General features: G+C 44.5%; 1 protein-coding gene across 9 annotated transcripts in view; it reads left to right on the forward strand.

Moving 5' to 3' along the window:
• RAP1GAP2 (RAP1 GTPase activating protein 2) overlaps positions 1-19,409 on the forward strand; it is a 277,468-nt gene that overhangs the window by 212,492 nt on the left and 45,567 nt on the right. For all 9 annotated transcript variants that reach the window (XR_012088722.1, XM_073004583.1, XM_073004585.1 and 6 more), the window contains 3 exons: positions 9,029-9,107; positions 9,916-9,969; positions 13,713-13,796. Coding sequence is in view for 8 of the 9 variants with exons in the window: in XM_073004583.1 (XP_072860684.1) it covers positions 9,029-9,107; positions 9,916-9,969; positions 13,713-13,796 (217 nt within the window). In the remaining variant the exon portion in view is untranslated. The remainder of the gene's footprint in view (positions 1-9,028; positions 9,108-9,915; positions 9,970-13,712; positions 13,797-19,409) is intronic.

Consider the following 19,409-nt stretch of genomic DNA (forward strand, 5'->3'; position numbering starts at 1 on the left):
TAGGAGCATGTGCCTTGAAATTATTGAGTGCTTACGTGTCCTGGTGAGTGAGGACCTGACATGTTGCAGCTGCTCAGTAATGGTGGCTATTATTATTATTATTACCAATATTGTTACCTAAAGAAAGCCAGAGGAAGGAATTCACAAAGATTAAAGCAGAAATAAATAAACTAGAAATAAAAAGAATTTGAGACTTGATACACTTAGGTTTCTTTTGGAAGAAGCAATAAGATAGGTAACTAGCTAGTCAAATATAGATGAGAAGAGAAAATAAGAATATACAAAATTAGTCATAAAAAGATGCATGACCACAGATGTGGAGATTAAATGATTACTAATGGATGCTGTGTTCAACTCATGCTATTAAATTGCTTCTGTTTCTAATTTTATTTGAAATTTTATTTGAAACAGATGCCTTTCTAGGAAAGGTTGCCAGAGGTAACTTAAGATGAAGTAAAAAAAGAAACCTGAACAAACCAGTAACTGGGGAAGAAATTGAAAAAGTTCTCAAAGAATTATCTCTTCAAATGTTTCTAGATCTAGATGGCCTTGCAGGAAGTTGTGTTAAACTTTAAAGGAACAGATTTTATGTTATTTAAACTGTTCAAGAGAAAAGAAAAAAAGAAAAATATGGAAAGCTTCCCAATTAATTTAATAATGCTTAAAAGATCTTTATGGGCCGGGTGCAGTGGCTCACGCCTGTAATCCCAGCACTTTGGGAGGCCAAGGTGAGCAGATCACCTGAGGTTAGGAGTTCATGACCAGCCTGGCCAACATGGTGAAACCCTGTCTCTACTAATAATACAAAAAAATTAGCTGGACTTTGTGGTGTACACCTGTAATCGCAGTGTGCCGAGATTGTGCCATTGCATTCCAGTCTGGGCAATAAGAGTGAAACTCCTTCTCAAAAAAAAAAAAAAAAAAAAAAAAAAAAAGATCTTTTTGAAAAAAATCAGTCAAATGAGATACAAAAACAAAGAGGTAGGGGCCAATATTCCTTATGAATATAGAAATCAATGTTCTAAGTAAAGTATCAGTCTCAGAAACTCAAATCTGAGTAGACTATGAAGAATAATTCACTATAGCCAAGAAAGAGTTATTTTACGAATGCAGGATAGTTAATATTAGGAAATTCATTCAGGGTTTGTTTACCCAAGGCTTCATACATGCCAGACTTTGTCTAGTTGTAGACATACTGTGAGGAATGAGTTCTTGTTACTTGCCCATAGAAGGCATTCAGTCTAAATGCACTGCATTTTAGAGATTCTTGTTTCTGTTCTCGGTCTTACCCATCTTCTTCTTAGGGACATGGATCACTATAGGCTAGTGAGAGTGATGTGAGGCGTAGGTGGTGAGGGAGAACTGAAGGGAATGTGGAGGGTATGTCTGAGTGTGTGTAGGGTTGATAAATGATGCTAGAGAAGTAAGAAAAGGCTAGATCCTATACCGATGATGTTTAGGAGCTCGGATTTTATCCTAAGAGTCATAGGAGAGGTACTGAAGGGAGAAGGTCATGATCAGATTTGCACAGTAGAATGATCACCCTGGCATCGGGCACGGTGGCTCACACTTGTCATCCCAGCACTTTGGGAGGCCGAGGCAGGTGGATCATGAGGTCAGGAGTTCGAGACCAGCCTGGCCAACACGGTGAAACCCTGTCTCTACTAAAAATACAAAAATTAGCCAGGCATGGTGGCGGGCGCCTGTAATCCCAGCTACTCAGGAGGCTGAGGCAGGAGAATTGCTTGAACCCGGGAGGAGGAGGTTGCAGTGAGCCGAGATAGCGCCACTGCACTCCAGCCTGGGCAACAGAGTGAGACTCCATCTCCCAAAAAAAGAAAATAAAAGAGAATGACCACTCTGGCTAGAATAAGAAGAATGGCATAGAGGAAAGGCAAGGCCAGAAGCAGGAAGGTGAGTCAGGAGGCTGCTGTGATGAGCCAGGTGATGATCACAGGTGATGATGCAGACCACCAAGACTGCCTGATGCAAAGGCTTGCTAGAGCTGTGCTAAGCACCAGCCATGATGGAGACTGAACCAAGGTGGTCTGCACTGTGAGTACAGGAAAGGAGGTGGAAAATTTCAAAACACCTGGGAAAAACCCAGGAAGACATTCAAAAACGCCAACAAGTGGGAGATGAATTTACTGCAGATGAAATTCAAATAATGGTCCACTTTCAAAATGACTTAAATATATTTAAGATCTTAATAAGATAAAGAACGAATAGCATCCGTAAAATGGTTCATAAATTGTGATGCAGAGAAATGAATCAAGATCTCATGGTTGTAAAAGTAAAACAGGCCGGGCGCTATGGCTCACGCCTGTAATCCCAGCACTTTCGGTGGCCAAGGCAGGTGGATCACCTGAGTTCAGGAGTTCGAGACCAGGCTGGACAGCATGGCGAAAGCCTGTCTCTACTAAATATATAAAAACTAGCCAGGTGTGGTGGCGGATGCCTGTAATCCCAGCTACACAGGAGGCTGAGGCAGGAGAATCACTTGAACCTGGGAGGTGGAGGTTGCAGTGAGCCGAGATCACACCGCTGCACTCCAGCCTCGGCGACAAGAGCAAGACTCCATCTCAACAAACAAAAGGAAGGCTGTAAAATTGTTGGAACTCAAGAAATAATTGCAGAAATAAACTTAACACATGGGATAAAATCTAGTCTGTTTAAATAATGAATTTATGAATCGGAAGATAGACCCAAGGAATTCCTGCAGAACTCAGCACAGATCGAGAGATGAAGTGTATGAAAAAGAAGATATGTGGATAATAGACTGGGACGCCCCAGGATTTGTCTCAAAGACATTCCAAAAGCAAAGAATAGACTAGTGAACAAATATCCAAAAAAGTATTAGCTGAGAATGTTTCAGAATTGAAGAAAGCGCACACCATGCTGCTGAAAGTGATTTAAAAACAAAACATTACTTCTAGACATGTTGAAGGGAAACATCAGAGATAAAAGATTTTAAAAATTTAAGAAAAATTTAAAAAGCTGTCTGAGGATACAGGGAAGATAATCTATGATCTAATGAGAACTAGGCTGAGAATAGATTTCTCCTTATCCATGATAGTTGTTAAAGACAATGGGGCAATATCTTTCAAGTGTTTAAAAAAAGAAAGAAGGAAAATAACCCTCAACCTAAAATTCTATACCTAGAAAAGCCAAAGACGAAGTAAAACTGCTTTCAGACATAAAAAAATGAAGGGAGTGTCCCACTCGGGCTCTTTCTGAAAGAATTACTAAAGGATATACTTCAGTCAGAAGAAAAGAAAAACCAGAAAAGATTTAATTAGAAAGTGACAAGAAATAGGTAAAGTATGTTGATAAATTTAATTACTGACGGTAAAAAGTGGGTTTTTTTTTTGCATGTTTAAAAGGAGGTTTGAACTAAATTTATAAACAGAAGTAGCAAGGACAATGGGAAGGAAAAAATGTTCAGTGGATAAAAGCATACTCTGTTGTTTCTTATTTATGCCCCTCAGGAGAGAGAATACTATCTTAGAGTTTGATGAAAAAAATATAAATAGATGTATTGGAAGATAGAGAAATACAGTCTATAGCAAATTAGTAGGAGATAAAAAGAGGATTAACAAAAAGAAAGCAAAAAAAAAAAAAAAAATCAATTGTAGGTAGGAAAGGAAGAGAAAAAAAGGAAAGAAAACACAGGTAATAGAAAATACAAAATGATGGTTTAGAAATAATTTCAGGCCAGTCATGGTGGCTCACGCCTGTAATCCCAGCACTTTGGGAAGCCAAGGTGGGCAAATCACCTGAGAACAGGAGTTTGAGACTAGGTGGCTCAAGGGCCAGGCGCGGTGGCTCAAGCCTGTAATCCCAGCACTTTGGGAGGCCGAGACGGGTGGATCACGAGGTCAGGAGATTGAGACTAGCCTGGCCAACATGGTGAAACCCCGTTTCTACTACAAATACAAAAAATTAGCTGGGCATGGTGGCATGTGCCTGTAATCCCAGCTACTCTGGAGGCTGAGGCAGGAGAATTGCTTGAACCTGGGAGGTGGAGATTTCTATGAGCCGAAATCATGCCACTCTATTCCAGCCTGGGTGATAGAGCAAGACTCCATCTCAAAAAAAAAAAAAAAAGTTTCAAATATGATAGTAATTGCAATAAGTATAAATAGATTAAATTAGCCTATTACAATACCAGCCTATCAGATTGAATTAAAAATATAGCTATATTCTACTTATAAGAGACATACCTAAAGAAAAATGGTGTGGACAGATTTAAAATAAAGGGATGGAAAAAGATATGCTGAAAAATACTATGAAAGTTGGCGTAGCAATAGTAATATCAGACAAAATAGATTTTCAGGACAAAAAGACTAGGGATGATGTACTCGTTTGTAAGGTGGAATACTTCTTCCCCACTCCTGATGTTTCCTGTGGCATAGAGGGAATACTTCCGTGTAACACCCGGGCTGTCTTCGCCCTCTTTGATGGGCGTGTTTGGGAGCAGGAACTCACATGTGTAGCTGTGTTCCTTCCCCCTTTTCCTCTTGGACCGAGCTGCCCTGAGGGTGGTCTGTGCAGTAAGTCTCACCCAGCAGCCTCATGGGAGGGTCTTGCCCCTGACCAGCACTGCCTGTGACTGGGTGGGTAAGTTGGGCTGATTCTGGTATTTAGTTAGACCCGTTTCATCTTCACTCTAAGCTGTGTGCTCCCACGTGGTAGTGATTTTGACTCCGAACACCTTCCTGTGTTGTTTCTTTGCTTTTGAATTGGTTCAGAAACTGGGCAGGGAAAGAGTCGTCTTTCTAGGTCCCCCAGAGGCCTTGGCTTATGTGATAATAAAGAGGGCACGTTCTGTTCTTCATCACCCGGATGTTCTGTGAACATGCTCTGTCCACCCAGAATAGCTAACAGTCATGAACTTGTACTTAATAACATGATCTTGAATTTTAAAAAGCAAAACGGAGAGAAATAGAAGAAGAAGTAGACAGATACTCAGGTATAGTGGGAGATTTTGACAACGTTGCTGAGAAACCAGTGGATCGAGCTGGCAAAAAATTGTGAGGTTATGGAAGACTTGAACGATACAGTTAACAAATTTGATCTTGGCTAACATGTATTCCTGCTCTTAACAAAAGAAAAAATACAGTTTTTCAAGCTCATGTGGAGTGGGAAAAAGTAAAAGTCCATGTATTAAAGTCAACACATTTCAAATAATATCATTTAGATTATGTTCCTTGAATATAAGACAAATTATCAATAATTAAAATACTGGAGAGGAAAAAATCTCATATTTGGAAAGTTAAAAACTTTAAAAACATAACTAATGGACTAAAGAGGAGATCACAAAAGAACTGACAAAATATTTAGAACTACATGACAGTGAAAATACTATGTATCAAATTGTGTGGGCTGCAGTTAAAGTGGTATTTAGAGAGAGATGTATAGTTCTAAAAGCACTTTAAAAAAAGATTAAATGAGTAAGTATGTAGGTCAGGAAGTTGGAAAAAGAGTAGTAGAAAAACTCTGAAGAAAATAGAAGGAAGGAAGTAAAAAAGACGAGAACAGACTAGTGAAGTAGGAAGCAAAAAAAAAAAGGATAGAGATAGTAAAAGAAAAAACCCGAAAGGTATCTCTTTGAAAAGACGAATAAGATTGATAAACCTCCAGCTAAAACTGATAAGGGAAAACAAGGAAAAGATACAAACAGGCTGGGCACAGTGGCTCACGCCTGTAATCCCAACACTTTGGGAGGCTGAGGCAGGTAGACCATATGAAGTCAGGAGTTTGAGGCCAGCCTGGCCAGCATGGTGAAACCCCATCTGTTTCTACTAAAAATACAACAGAATTAGTCAGGCACCTGTAATCCCAGCTACTCGGGAGGCCGAGGCAGGAGAATCACTTGAACCTGGGAGGCGGAGGTTGCAGTGAGCTGAGATGGCGCCGTTGCACTCTAGCCTGGGCGACAAGATTGAAACTCCATCTCGAAAAAAAAAAAAAAGAAAGAAAGAAAAGATACAAATAGTATTGCAGCAGTAAAGGTGAGGACAATTACAAACAGAGATGAAGTCTTCAGAGAATACCAAAAACAACTTTGTACCAATGTGCTTAATGCTTTTATATAAAAATATAAATTACCAAAACTGACTCAATAAGGAGTAGAAAACCTAAACATTTACCACTGAACAATTTGAATTAGTACCCAAAAGTATCCTCCTATAAAAACAGCAGGCCTAGAGATGTCACAGACTAGTTTTAGCAAACTTTTAAGCAATGAGAAAATTTCATTTAAACTATTTAAAAGGATCAGGCTGGGCGTGGTGGCTCACGTCTGTAATCCCAGCACTTTGGGAGGCCGAGGTGGGTGGATCACTTGAAGTCAGGAGCTCGAGACCAGCCTGGCCAACATGGGGAAACCTCGTCTCTATTAAAAATATAAAAATTAGCTGGACGTAGTGGTGCATGCCTGTAATCCCAGCTACTCAGGAGGCTGAGGCAGGAGAATTGCTCGAACCCGGGAGGTGGAGGCTGCAGTGAGCCGAGATGCACCACTGCGCTCCAGCCTGGGCAACAGAGCGAGACTCCGTCTTAAAAAAAAAAAAAGGATGAGAAGCTACCTAGCAATTTTATAAGACTGCAATAACACCTTGATGTCAAAACCTGGAAAGGAAAACACAAGAAAATAAAAAATAGGCCGGTGTTGCTTTTGAACAGAGCTGTGAAAATCTAAATAAAATATGGTAGTCTCCTCATATTCGTGGGGGAAATATTCCAAGACCCCCAGTGGATGCCCGAAATATCATATAGTCCCAAACCTGATTGCCATCAACAGAAACACCTCTGTTTATATCTTTCGCCCACACATGTCATCCTTTTTTCATCTTAACTAAGCATTTATGCACTGTGGCCATAACTTTTGCAGTTTGAGGTGCAACAGCAAAACTAGCAATAATTTTCTTTTTCCTTCTTCACAATTTCATCCGTACCATGGATCTCAGCAACCTTAGCATAGAATTTTCTTTCCTAATTAAGAACTTTCACCTTTCGACTTAAAGGAGGCACTTAACAGTTTCTCTTTGTCATATCCGAAGTGCCAGCATCACTCATGGGCCTTGCACTTTGGGGCCATTATTAGTATGATAAGGGTGAGGGTGACTTGAACACAGGCAGTGAGATACTGCAACGGTCCATCCGATCACTGAGATGGCCGCTAAGTGACCGATGGGTAGGGAGCGTGTAGGGCGTGGATACGCTGGACAAAGGGAGAATTCACGTCCCAGGTGGATGCACTGGGATGGCGGAAGATTTCATCATGCTGTTCAGGACAGCACAAAATTGAAAACTTATGAATTATTTCTGGAATTTTCCCTTTAATATTTTTTTGGCCGTGGTCGACCACAGGTTACTGAAGCTGGGGGAAGCAAAACCGTGGATAAGGGGGACTGCTGTATTAATAAATGGAATTCAGCCGGGTACCATGGCTCACCCCTGTAATCCCAGCACTTTGGGAGGCAGAGGCGGGTGGATCACCTGAGGTCAGGAATTCGAGACCAACCTGGCCAACATAGTGAAACCCTGTCTCTACTAAAAATATAAAAAATTAGCCAGGCATGGTGACGGGCACCAGTAATCCCAGCTACTTGGGAGCCTAAGGCAGGAGAATCTCTTGAAACCGGGAGGCGGAGGTTGCAGTGAGCCAAGATCGTGCCATTGCACTCCAGCCTGGGCAACAAGAGCGAAACTCTGTCTCAAATAATAAATAAATAAAAATAAAAAATAAAAAAATTCAGGATATTAAAAATAATATGTCAGAAGTAAGTGGACTTTTACCCATTGAATCAAAAAATGGCTCAACAGAAATGTAATTCACCAGGTCAACAGATTAAAAACCATATGGTTATCTCCTCAGATGCAGAAAAGCATTCAGTAAAATCCAGCATTTTCATAATGTGCTAAATGAATCAGGGGATCAGGCTAAATTTAGACTCTCGTGGTGAATCCCGTTATGAAGCAGATTTCATCCCACTTAGATTTTGAGTAAACCCAGATTTTGAAATACTAGGTTTTCTTTTCATAAAGGTTTAATTTCATGACAGAACCCAAATATATCCAGAAGCTGTGCTCAGTTCTTTGGGAGAACGCAAAAACCTACAAACAAACCAAAAAATAATGGCGACCTTATTTGCATTTCCCGTATTTCAGTAGCAGACAGATGTATCAGGCATGTTTTTTTTTTTGTTTTTTTGAGACAGTCTTGCTCTGTTGCCTAGGCTGGAGTGCAATGGCATGATCTTGGCTCACTGCAACCCCCGCTTCCCGGGTTCAAGTGATTCTCCTGCCTCAGCCTCCCAAGTAGCTGGGATTACAGGCACCCACCACCACGCCCAGCTAATTTTTGTATTTTTAGTAGAGACGGGGTTTCACCACATTGGCCTGGCTGGTCTCGAACTCCTGACCTCGTGATCCACCCTCTTTGGCCTCCCAAAGTGCTTGGATTCCAGGCGTGAGCCACTGCCCCCAGCCAGGCGTGTTCTTTACATAGCTGCCTCCCCAGCCATACCTAAGTAGGATTCCGTTTTCGCACCATGCGAGTGTGGTGCCCAGTGTGTGGTTGGCCCACCTGAGGCCAATCTGGCCTCAGAGAGTCCTGAAGCTAGTGTCCCATGTGCTGCAATCTCAGCCACCTTCCTCATTGACCGTTTCTTTTCTTTTCTTCTTTTTTTTGAGATGGAGTCTCACTCTTGTTGCTCAGGCTGGAGTGCAGTGGTGCAATCTCGACTCACTGCAACCTCTGTCTCCCGGGTTCAAGCGATTCTCCTGCCTCAGTCTCCCAAGTAGCTGGGATTTACAGGCATCCGCCACCACGCCTGGCTAATTTTTTTTGTATTTTTAGTGGAGATGGGGTTTCACCACATTGGACAGGCTGGTCTCAAACTCTTGACCTCAAGTGATCCGCCCTCCTTGGCCTCCCAAAGTACTGAGATGACAGGCCCGATCCCCCGCGCCCTCACTGACTGTTTCTTAGGGATATCCTTTTCTCTCCCGTCTTGTGCAGGTCCAAACTGAAGACGGTGCATGAGCGGATCCCCTTGGCTGGACTGAGCAAGCTTCCCAGTGTCCCTCAGATTGCAAAGGTGAGAAACCAACCAACCTGTGAGAGAAGGCAGCTTCCTCTCTCAGCCCAGGGCTGGCCTCTGGAGTGGGGTGCAGGCGTATCCTGGGTAGGCTCAGCCCTTAGGGAAGGGGTGGCCGCTTTACTCTTTGGCTCTTGACCGCACTGATGGGGGTCCGGGAGGGCTGTGGGCAGATGCCTCTGCCTTTCCTACATCCTCCATAGCTCATCCTTGTTGTGGAGGCTGCTTAGAAACAGTATCCTCCATGAACAGCTAGTTTGGGAGGTGAGAGAAGTAGAAAGACGGGGCCGGATGTGCTGAGCGCTGTAGGACGTCCGTGGAGGGGTGGGGGCGGTGTGGCCAGGGGAGCCTTCACAGCAGAGGAGAGGCCTGAGTTGGGCTGAAGGATGATCCAGATTGAGCACCCCCTTGAGTGAGGAGCCTGCGAACCTGGGAACTGAGTTAGCAAAGTGGGGTAAGCGAGATAGCTGGGTTGGTTGGACCCTCACTCTGGGAGCAGGAATGTCACAGAATTGTGCTGGATACGTTTGGTGGCAGTCGTGGGCTGGATAGTTTTTGGCCTTGTCTTCAGGCCGGAACGGAGACGAGCCTCAGGCTTTGTCTAATCCCTTCCCACACTTTATCAGCAAACCCCGGAAAGGGTAGTCGACTTGCTTGGGCACGTGTTAGTGAGCAGCAGTCAGAATGCCAGCCCAGGCCTCCTGACCCACGTGCCTCGCCCTCCCATGCTGCGTTGTCCTGGTGGGCGGAGGAGCCCAGATGTCCCTACAGATGTCATCCCTGACCTCCCTGTTCTTCTCCCTTTCAGGCTTTCTGTGATGATGCAGTGGGACTGAGATTCAACCCTGTCCTGTACCCCAAGGTGAGGACCTTCATGCCTCCCAGCACAGGGGCCCTGCCACTCGGCGAGGATTTGCAGACCTGTGGCTTTTTGGGGGAGTTCTCTGCATCGTAGTGGGGTTTCATGGGGTCTCCATGATAAGCTTCCATGTCTCCCTCTCTCCCTGCCCACCCCTTCACAAGCTGGTCCACTGGGAACCCATCCTCAGCCATGCCCGGGTCTCTGGCCCAGTTGAGTTGGTCCCCAGGCTGCTGTGAAGGTGACAGAGGGTAGCAGTGTTGTAGCTTCTCCAGCACACCTCAGTGGTACCTCCCTGAGGCCAGTGCTGCAGGGGGACGTGACTCTGTCGCTGGCGGCTGGGCAGATCCAGTCTGCTGTCCCAGAGGGGCGGGAGGTACAGCAGGCAGACGCTCACAAAGGAGAGAAAGGCCAGACAGCTGCCCCCCGCATTGCCCGTGTTACTGGTTACTGCAGCTCTCAGGCCGTATGAGCCTCTGCTGCCTTCATTTATAAACTGGCTGGTTTTCTGATACCAGTTTCCTTTGCTTGGGTCTGATATTGACCCCAGTTCTCATATGGGAATGTGAGTGGGAAGAGAAGCAATAGTAATAAACCCACTGAAGAATAATTGTGGCATGAGAGGACTTACGTCCCCCACGGACAGTGAATTGCTTGAAATTGGCCACAGGAAAAGACCCCGTGCATCGGCTGCCTCTTCATGGGCCGGCAGGCTCTGGAGAGGGAAAACGGAAGCAGAGCCGTGCTTCTGAGCTTCTGCCGTGGGTCACGCTACAGCAGCTGAGGCCTGCTGGGGCCGGCTCTGTCTATCCTCTGAGTCCCAACTCTGACAACCAGGACCCATGAGATGAAACGTCTGGTGAGGAAGAGAGGCCCTGTCCCAGCGGAGACATCCAGAATCCCCTGGAACAAACACCTTTTTTTTTTTTTTTTTTTTTTTTGAGACAGAGCCTTGCTCTGTCACCCAGGCTGGAGTGCAGTGGCGTAATCTCGGCTCACTGCAACCTCCACCTCCCGGGTTCAAGTGATTCTCCTGCCTCAGCCTCCCAAGTAGCTGGGACTGGAGGCGCCTGCCACCATGCCCGGCTAATTTTTGTATTTTTAGTAGAGACGGGTATTTCACCACGTTGGCCAGGATGGTCTCGAACTGACCTCAGGTGATCTACCCTCCTCAGCCTCCCAAAGTGCTGGGATGACAGGCGTGCGCCACCGCGCCCGGCTGGAACAAACGGTTTCAGTGTTCATGATTGGCATGTCACTCTCAGAAGCAGCCATGTATCCATCTGCAGTGGCTGAGCAATGGCGGAGTCCTCTCCTGCACAGAGCCTTTCGTCTTCCACGTGCCTCTGTTTCGCTATTTTAGCATCTGTTGATACCGGGAGCATGCTACACTTCATTGAACATTTTCTCTCATTGAGACTGACCTCCCCTTTATAATGACAACGGATTGAGTGGGGTTTAACCAAACATTAAAACCCCATCATAAAGGTCTAAGTTAACTACAGGTTTGGCAATTTTGGTTGTCAACTCATAGCCACCGAGAGAGCCAATGGTGTTTATTTAAAAGCCCAGTTCTCTCTATCGCTTGGAAAGCCTCGGGCCTTGGTAGTAATGGAAGAACAGCTGTATTTTCATGTTTTCTATATTTGAAGGACCGCTGAGTCCAGCTGGGATGTACATCTGGCTGAGATGCGCACATGTGTGTGTTTTTAAAATTTGCAGAGTTTAGAACATCCTTTGGAAGTTCTCCATGGCCTGGTGCCTCTCCCTGGCAGGGCAGCTGTTCCTCCCCTGTGACTCACCCAGGCAGGAGTGGAGGGAGGCTCCAGTGCCCTCGCCGGGGGAGCTGCGAAGCGTCCGTTTCCCCAAACAGCTGACAGCTGAGAGCCTCCCAGAGATAACACAGTGTGTGGCAACTTCACACAGGCCACAGATTCCAGCCAATAAGTTGTTCCTGGTTTGTTCTTCCTCTCGCATAACGTGTGGTTGAATCCCTCCTTTTTTTTTTTTTTTCAAACGTCACATTTCATGTTGTCACCACTGTACTTCAAATCTACATTGTGCAAAGTGACCAGAAAGCACACCACGGTGATGGACCAAACTCTGAGATGGAACCTTTCACCCCAGTGCCTTCCTGGGCTCTTTTGATACTAAACATGTTTCTCATTCAAGTGAATTGAAATGCGTTAGTTGGGTTGATTCTCGGGAGCCTCATAAAAAAGCAAAACAAAACAAAAACAAAGATATTGCGCCATCTTTGTTTAGTAATGTAATGTTTGTGTCTTTCGTAGCAAATAATTACTTCATTGAAGTTAAAACTTCCAAACGTAACTTATTAATAGTCTTCAAATTCAGCTCAGATCACTCACGTTGAAAGTACTCTGCTAAACACAGATAACTTAAAATAACTTTAACAGTTAATTGTCCATAACACCCACCAAGGTTGTTTTCCTAGACCAGTTTTAAGACGATCCATTAGTATTCCTTGCACAGGTGAAAAATGATACTCAATTTTCTTGTCTTTTTATTTTGAATGTAAAAGTTGGAAGGGACCTTCAAGTTTCAAGTGTCCACACTGAGAATCCCTCCTTTCTATTGCTGAGAATATCCCAGCAGCTCCCAAATCTTTTCTTCCCCAGTAAGCTGGTTCAGCTCTGATATTTCTGGAGAGTCATATAGATGTTGATGATGATGGTGATGCTAGCTGCTCTGTGCTCAGTTCTTTCTTGTTGAATCTTCATAACCACACATCTGCATTTAACAGAAGAGGAAACCGAGCTCCAGAGAAGCAGCTCACTCAAAGCTACATAGGTAAAAACAGTAGATTCAAAGCTGAAGTTTAGGCTGGGCGTGGTGGCTCACGCCTGTAACCTCAGCACTTTGGGAGGCCGAGGTGGGTGGATCACGAGGTCAGGAGTTCGAGACCAGCCTGGCCAACATGGTGAAACCCCTGTCTCTACTAAAAATACAAAAATCAGCCGGCGTGATGGTGGGGGCCTGTAATCCCAGCTACTCAGGAGGCTGAGGCAGGAGACTCGCTTGAACCCGGGAGGCGGAGGTTGCAGTGAGCCGAGACCAAGCCACTGAACTCCAGCCTGGGGGACAGAGCGAGACTCCGCCTCAAAAAGAAACAAACAAAAAAACCCCAAAATAACTGGAGTTTAATTTTTCTGATCTCAGTCATCACCTCTGTGATGTGTGATGGAAAATGAGATAGGGCAGGAGTCAGGTTTTAAACATGTCTTCTTTGCCTATTGTATTGGGGTATGTTCCTCCTTAGCGTGGTCTCCTCAGAGACCTCTCATTTCATGTGGAGGGGATTGTGGTCGGGAGCGGTGACTTGCTGAGAATCGCGCTGCTGGTTGGAGGTGGAATTAGGCCTACAGTTGTCCTTGCTGACCAGTTTCGGGGTTCTGGCTTCACTTTGTACACCACAGATTCAACACGGGGGTCAAATAAACTGCTGGACACGTGTGCCCCCGAGCTTTGGCTGGCACATCTGGGCGGGAGTGGAATGAGTGATACAGCGGTTTGGTTCCTACTGGAGAAGCCCAAGTTCTAGAAGCTAGCTGACTCTGGAGCTGCCGCCTGACTGTCTCCTTACTATTTCTTTCCCTCCGTGCATGTGGAGGTTTCATACCCGGGGACACATTCTCTACCCAAATGGGTGCTTCTCCTTCCATGTGCTTTCTCTCTTGCTTCCGAATTGAACCAATGTTGATTTTTTTTCTTGCCGCATTTTCCAGGCCTCCCAGATGATCGTGTCCTATGATGAGCATGAAGTCAACAACACATTCAAATTCGGAGTCATTTATCAAAAAGCCAGGCAGGTAAGCAACACCGTCCATACCGGTGACCGTATCCCGTGGTTTCTCACTTAGGACTCTTTTTATCCCCACCCTGAACGCGGGAGCCCTGACCCGCGTTCTTAAGCATTTGGAATACAACGGTCCCATTTAAGGTATGAATTAGACTGGAGGTGGCAGAACTTTCCAGCAAGGCTGCTTCTTACCAAAAGGCCTGCACGTCCTTAAACAGTGATGTCGTTTTTTTCATATAGCAAATTCTCATTCTTCCCGGCTGCCTCGGCTTATATGTATTTGTGGGCTGCTGGTTATGAGAAAAACCAGACTAGGTTGAGGGAATGGAGGAGCATAGGCTGCTCTCTCCTTGCCCACATTTCTCCCCAGTGGGAACGAACTTTTTCTGCCCGAACTTGAGTGATGTGATGGATGGGTGGGTGCGTCTCTTCACGACTCTGTTCCGGGACGTCATGTTGGCAGCTTGAAGTCAACCGTGGTAGAAGTATTTACTCTATGGAAACTGGCAAACACCAGGGTTTCTATCTTCCTCCTTTGGAGAGCCAGTGACTCGAAATTTGCCAGCACACCACTGCTCAGCGTGCTATAGTGCTTCCGTCTTTGGTAGCACTCACACGTTGCTTTGGAGTTAACTGGCCAGAATCATGTTTCTCAAAGTGTGTTCCGTGAATGCTGGTCTGATGGTGTACTCCGTGAGCAAATGACCTGGGGAGGTGTTGTCACTTGTGTGGGAACCTTTTAAAGGCTTTAAGAACCCCCAAGGTAAAGGACAATTTATAATTTTGTTGAACTTAGTGGTTTCCGTCCTTACACAAACTTCCCGTCTTCCCTACCTCTTTCCTACCACGAACATTTATTAACATCCCAAGTAGAGGGGTTAACCGAACACACGGTTAACCAAACACACTTTCCTCTTTGAGAGGAAAGTTCCATGCCCATTTCATCTTTGTATCATCTAAGAGCCTCGCATATAAATACACCTTCATATAAATACACTCCATTGTTATGTGAATTAATGAATGAATAAAAATGTCGGCCCTAGTAATGGCAGGTTAATAGTATCTTCTGATGTTATCTGTATTTTTTTTTTGCATGATGGTATCTTTCTTGGTTAGACAACACCTGATGTTCTCATTTAGAGATATTGGACCTTAAGAGACACGCGTTTGCTTAAAAATATTCTAATTAGATGAAGAGTTTAGGATCTGCAAGACTAACGCTGATGAATCTTATAATTTAAGGGAGATTATTCAGGTAGCTACTGTAATCATTTTCACATATTACATTTTTATTTTATATAGCTTTGCTAATAAAACCCCCTAATGAAAGTTCTTTGCTTGTGAAATTTACCAAAGCAGAGCTTGTAAGGTGATTATAATCCAATGTTCCAGCAAAGTTATAATTACTGAACATGAGCCATCCATCTCCGAGAGGGAGTCTGTGTATTGTTTATGTGCCTGATGCTGCTGTGGGGGAAAAAGCCAAGAAGATAATTTTTTTTTTTTAAAGAACCTAGGCAGATTGTTGTTTTGCACACCTGCCGCTGGGGGACATTTAATAAGAACATTTGTTGCCTCCAAGCCCTATGCTGGTCTCTGGATAGAAATGAGCTTCACCTAACTCTTGTGTTTGCTGTGCACTGTGCCGTGCACCCTGGGGGATACGGCGATGACTAAGACCCCTCCCTGAGTGCGTGGTCAATCTCAAGGCCAGTATCAAAGTAATGGCAAGGCTACTCTCAGGCTGGATGTGAATCCTGCAAGAGAAGTGCGTGTCCCAGAGCACACACGCTGGATTGTTTTTCTAGTGAGAGATGTAGGTTGCCTGGAGGCAGCTGCTCTTCCACACTCTGGCCTCATGACCTGGGGCAAGTAGGACATGCGGCTAGAGTTGTGACGCCTTCACGGCATGCTATAGATCAAGGATTGGCAAACTTGTTTGGGTAAAGGGCCAGAGAGTAAATATTTTAGATTTCATGGGCCTTGGAGTCTCTGTGACAGCCGCTCACCTTTGCCTTGCTGGTGCAGAAGTAGCAATAGACAATAGATAAATGAGCTGACCTGTCTGTGTTCCAATAAAACTTTATCGATAAACACAGGCAGCAGGCCAGACTCGGCCCCTGGGCTGCAGTTAGTTGACCCCTTCTAGAGTGCAGAGTTTCCCAGCCTTCAGACATTCACAGACCGTATCCGGGATCCGTATCATAGCATTTGTTTCACCCTATGCCACTGTTAAGATCTTTATCACACCTATACTGTTAACTGAATATTTTCTTCAAAAAGTTTTTTTGAAACTTCCGTGCATTTATTTTTTCTTTTTCTTTTTATTTTTTTGAGATGGAGTTTTGCTCTCGTTGCCTAAACTGGAGTGCAATGGCGCGATCTTGGCTCACTGCAACCTCCACCTCCCGGGTTCAAGCAATTCTTCTGCCTCAGTCCCCCTAGTAGCTCAGTATTACAGGCAGCGACCACCACACCTGGATAATTTTGTATTTGTAGTAGAGACGGGGTTTCACCATGTTGGTCAGGCTGGTCTCGAACTCCTGACCTCAGGTGATCCACCCACCTCGGCCTCCCAAAGTGCTGGGATTACAGGTGTGAGCCACCGTGCCCAGCCACGTGCATTTATTTTTAAAGGAAATTTTATATCACTCCTCTAACTGGAAAACCAGTATCATTTATCATGAAATGAAGGTAATTCTAAAAGAAATACTATAAAAAGCAAAATAAAATTATTGAACTCTACCAGATTCTGTTACCTGTTGAAGGCATGGGGCCTGAGGTCTGCTTTTTGTTGTTGTTATTGTTACAATTACCTTCTGAAGACATTCTGTTGAAGTGATTGGGTAGGCTAGAGTGTTTTTGTATCATCTGCAGCTCTTCACGGCAGCCTGTGCATGTTTGCAGAGCCTTCAACTGTTTGCAGATCCTGCCACTGTGGGTAGAGCCTGTTGATCAGGCCGAGTTTGAAGCCTGTTCCTGTTTGCAGAGCTCACTACTGTTTTCAGCTTTGTTTTTTACAAAATTGGGCGTGGTGGTGGGCACCTATAGTCCCAGCTACTTGGGAGTCTAAGGCAGGAGAATCGCTTGAACCTGGGAGGCAGAGGTTGCAGTGAGCCGAGATTGTGCCATCGCACTCCAGCCAGAGCAACAAGAGCGAAACTCCATCTCAAAAAAAAAAAAAAATTACTAACCTTTTTATCTTTAGGTATTTGTAGATTCACATAGAGTTGTAAAAAATAATACAGTGAGATCTAATGTACCCTTTACCAGTAGATAATGTTTACACAAAGTAATGTCTTACAAAATGATGGCACAATACCGCAACCAGAATGTGGACATCAGTCTCCCAGCTCCGGTCCGTAACCCCTGACAACCGCTCATCTGTTCTCCAATTTCTAAAACATTGTCATTTCAAAAATGATATATAAATGGAGTCATATAGTATATAACCATTTGACGTTGGCTTTTTTCCAGTCAGCAAGATGAATCCAGGTTCTTGGGTGTATCAATACTGTGTTCTTTTTCATTGCCGAGCAGTATTCCATGGTATTATAACTGTACCACAGTTCGTGTGTAACCACCCACTGAAAGCCATTTTTGGCTATTATGAATAAAGTTGCTGTGAACATCTGTATGTAGGTTTTTGTGTGAACATAAGTTTTCATTTCTCTGGGATAAATGCTTAGGAATACAGCTGCTGCGTTGTATGGTAATTATGTGTTTAGTTTTGTAAGAAACCGCCAGCTGGGCGAAGTGGCTCACACCTGTAATCCCAGCACTTTGGGAGGCCGAGGCGGGTGGATCACGAGGGCGGGAGATTGAGACCATCCTGGCTAACACGGTGAAACCCCGTCTCTCCTAAAAATACAAAAAAAAAAAATCAGCCAGGCGTGGTGGCGGGCGCCTGTAGTCCCAGCTACTCGGGAGGCTGAGGCAGGAGAATCGCTTGAACACAGGAGGCGGAGGTTGCAGTGAGCCGAGATTGCGCCACTGCACTCCAGCCTGGGTGACAGAGTGAGACTCTGTCTCAAAAAGACTCCATCTCAAAAAAAAAAGAAACTGCCAAACTGTTTTCAAGAGTGGTTCTTCTCACCAACAATGATCCAGTTTCTCTATAACCTTGCCAGCATTTGGTGTTGTGACTATTTTTTATTTTAGCCATTCTGATAGTTGTGTATCGATATCACCTTATGGTTTTAATTTGCATTTCTCGAATGGCTAATGATGTTGGACATCTTTTCATGTGCTTATTTGCCATCTGTATATCCTCTCAGGGGAAATGCCTGTTCATGTCTTTTTTATTTTTTTGAGACAGGGTCTCACTCTGTCACCCAGGCTGGAGTGCAGTGGTGTGATCTCGGCTCACTACAACCTCTGCCTCCCAGGTTCCAGTGATCCTCCCACCTCAGCCTCCCAGGTAGCTGGGACTGCAGGCACGTGCCACCATGCCCAGCTGATTTTTGCATTTTTAGTAGAGACGAAGTTTCGCCATGTCGGCCAGGCTGGTTTCGAACTCCAGACCTCAAGTGATCCGCCTGCCTTGGCCTCCCATAGTGCTGGAATTACAGGCATGAGCCACCGCCCCTGGCCGTTTTCATGTCTTTTGACCATTTTCTAATTGGATTTTTTTTTAACTGTTGAGTTAAAAATATTTTTTAAAATAACAGCTTTATTGAGCACATCAGCATAATTCTCATACCATATAATTCATAGTTATGTAATTTATATCTCAATAAAGTATACAATTCAGTGGTTTGTAGTGTAACCACAGAATTGTGCACCTGTCCTCACTACAGAACATTTTCATCACCCCCAAAAGAAACCCCACACTCACCAGCAGTCACTCCCCATCCCCCTTTCCTTTAGCTCCTGCCAACCCTAATCTAATTTCTGTCTCTATGGATTTGCCTATTCTAGACCTTTTGTAAATGGAATCATAATATGTGGCCTTTTGTGTCTGGTTTCTTTCACTCAGCGTAATGTTTTCAGGGTTTATCCAGGTCATAGTATGTATCAGCACGTTCTTTGTTTATGGCCAGATAATATTCCATTGTGTGGATAGCCCACATTTTGTCTATCTATTCATCGGAAGGACATTTGGGTTCTTTCTCCTTTAGGGCTATTACGAATAGTGCTGCTATTGATATTCATGTATACATCTTCTGTGGACATGGACGTGTTTTCATTTCTCTTTGGTATATACCTGAGAGTGAAGTTGCCGGATCCTATGGTGACTCTGTGTTTAGCCTTCGGTATATGCCTGGATCCTATGGTGACTCTGTGTTTTGCCTTCGGTATATGCCTGGATCCTATGCTGACTCTGTGTTTCGCCTTCGGTATATGCCTGGATCCTATGGTGACTCTGTGTTTAACCTTCGGTATATGCCTGGATCCTATGGTGACTCTGTGTTTAACCTTCGGTATATGCCTGGATCCTATGGTGACTCTGTGTTTAGCCTTCGGTATATGCCCAGGAGTGAAGTTGCTGGATCCTATGGTGATTCTGTGTTTCGCCTTCGGTATATGCCTGGATCCTATAGTGACTCTGTGTTTTGCCTTCGGTATATGCCTGGATCCTACGGTGACTCTGTGTTTCGCCTTCGGTATATGCCTGGATCCT

This window comes from Chlorocebus sabaeus, chromosome 16, assembly GCF_047675955.1.
Source record: "Chlorocebus sabaeus isolate Y175 chromosome 16, mChlSab1.0.hap1, whole genome shotgun sequence".
Lineage (NCBI taxonomy): Eukaryota > Metazoa > Chordata > Mammalia > Primates > Cercopithecidae > Chlorocebus > Chlorocebus sabaeus.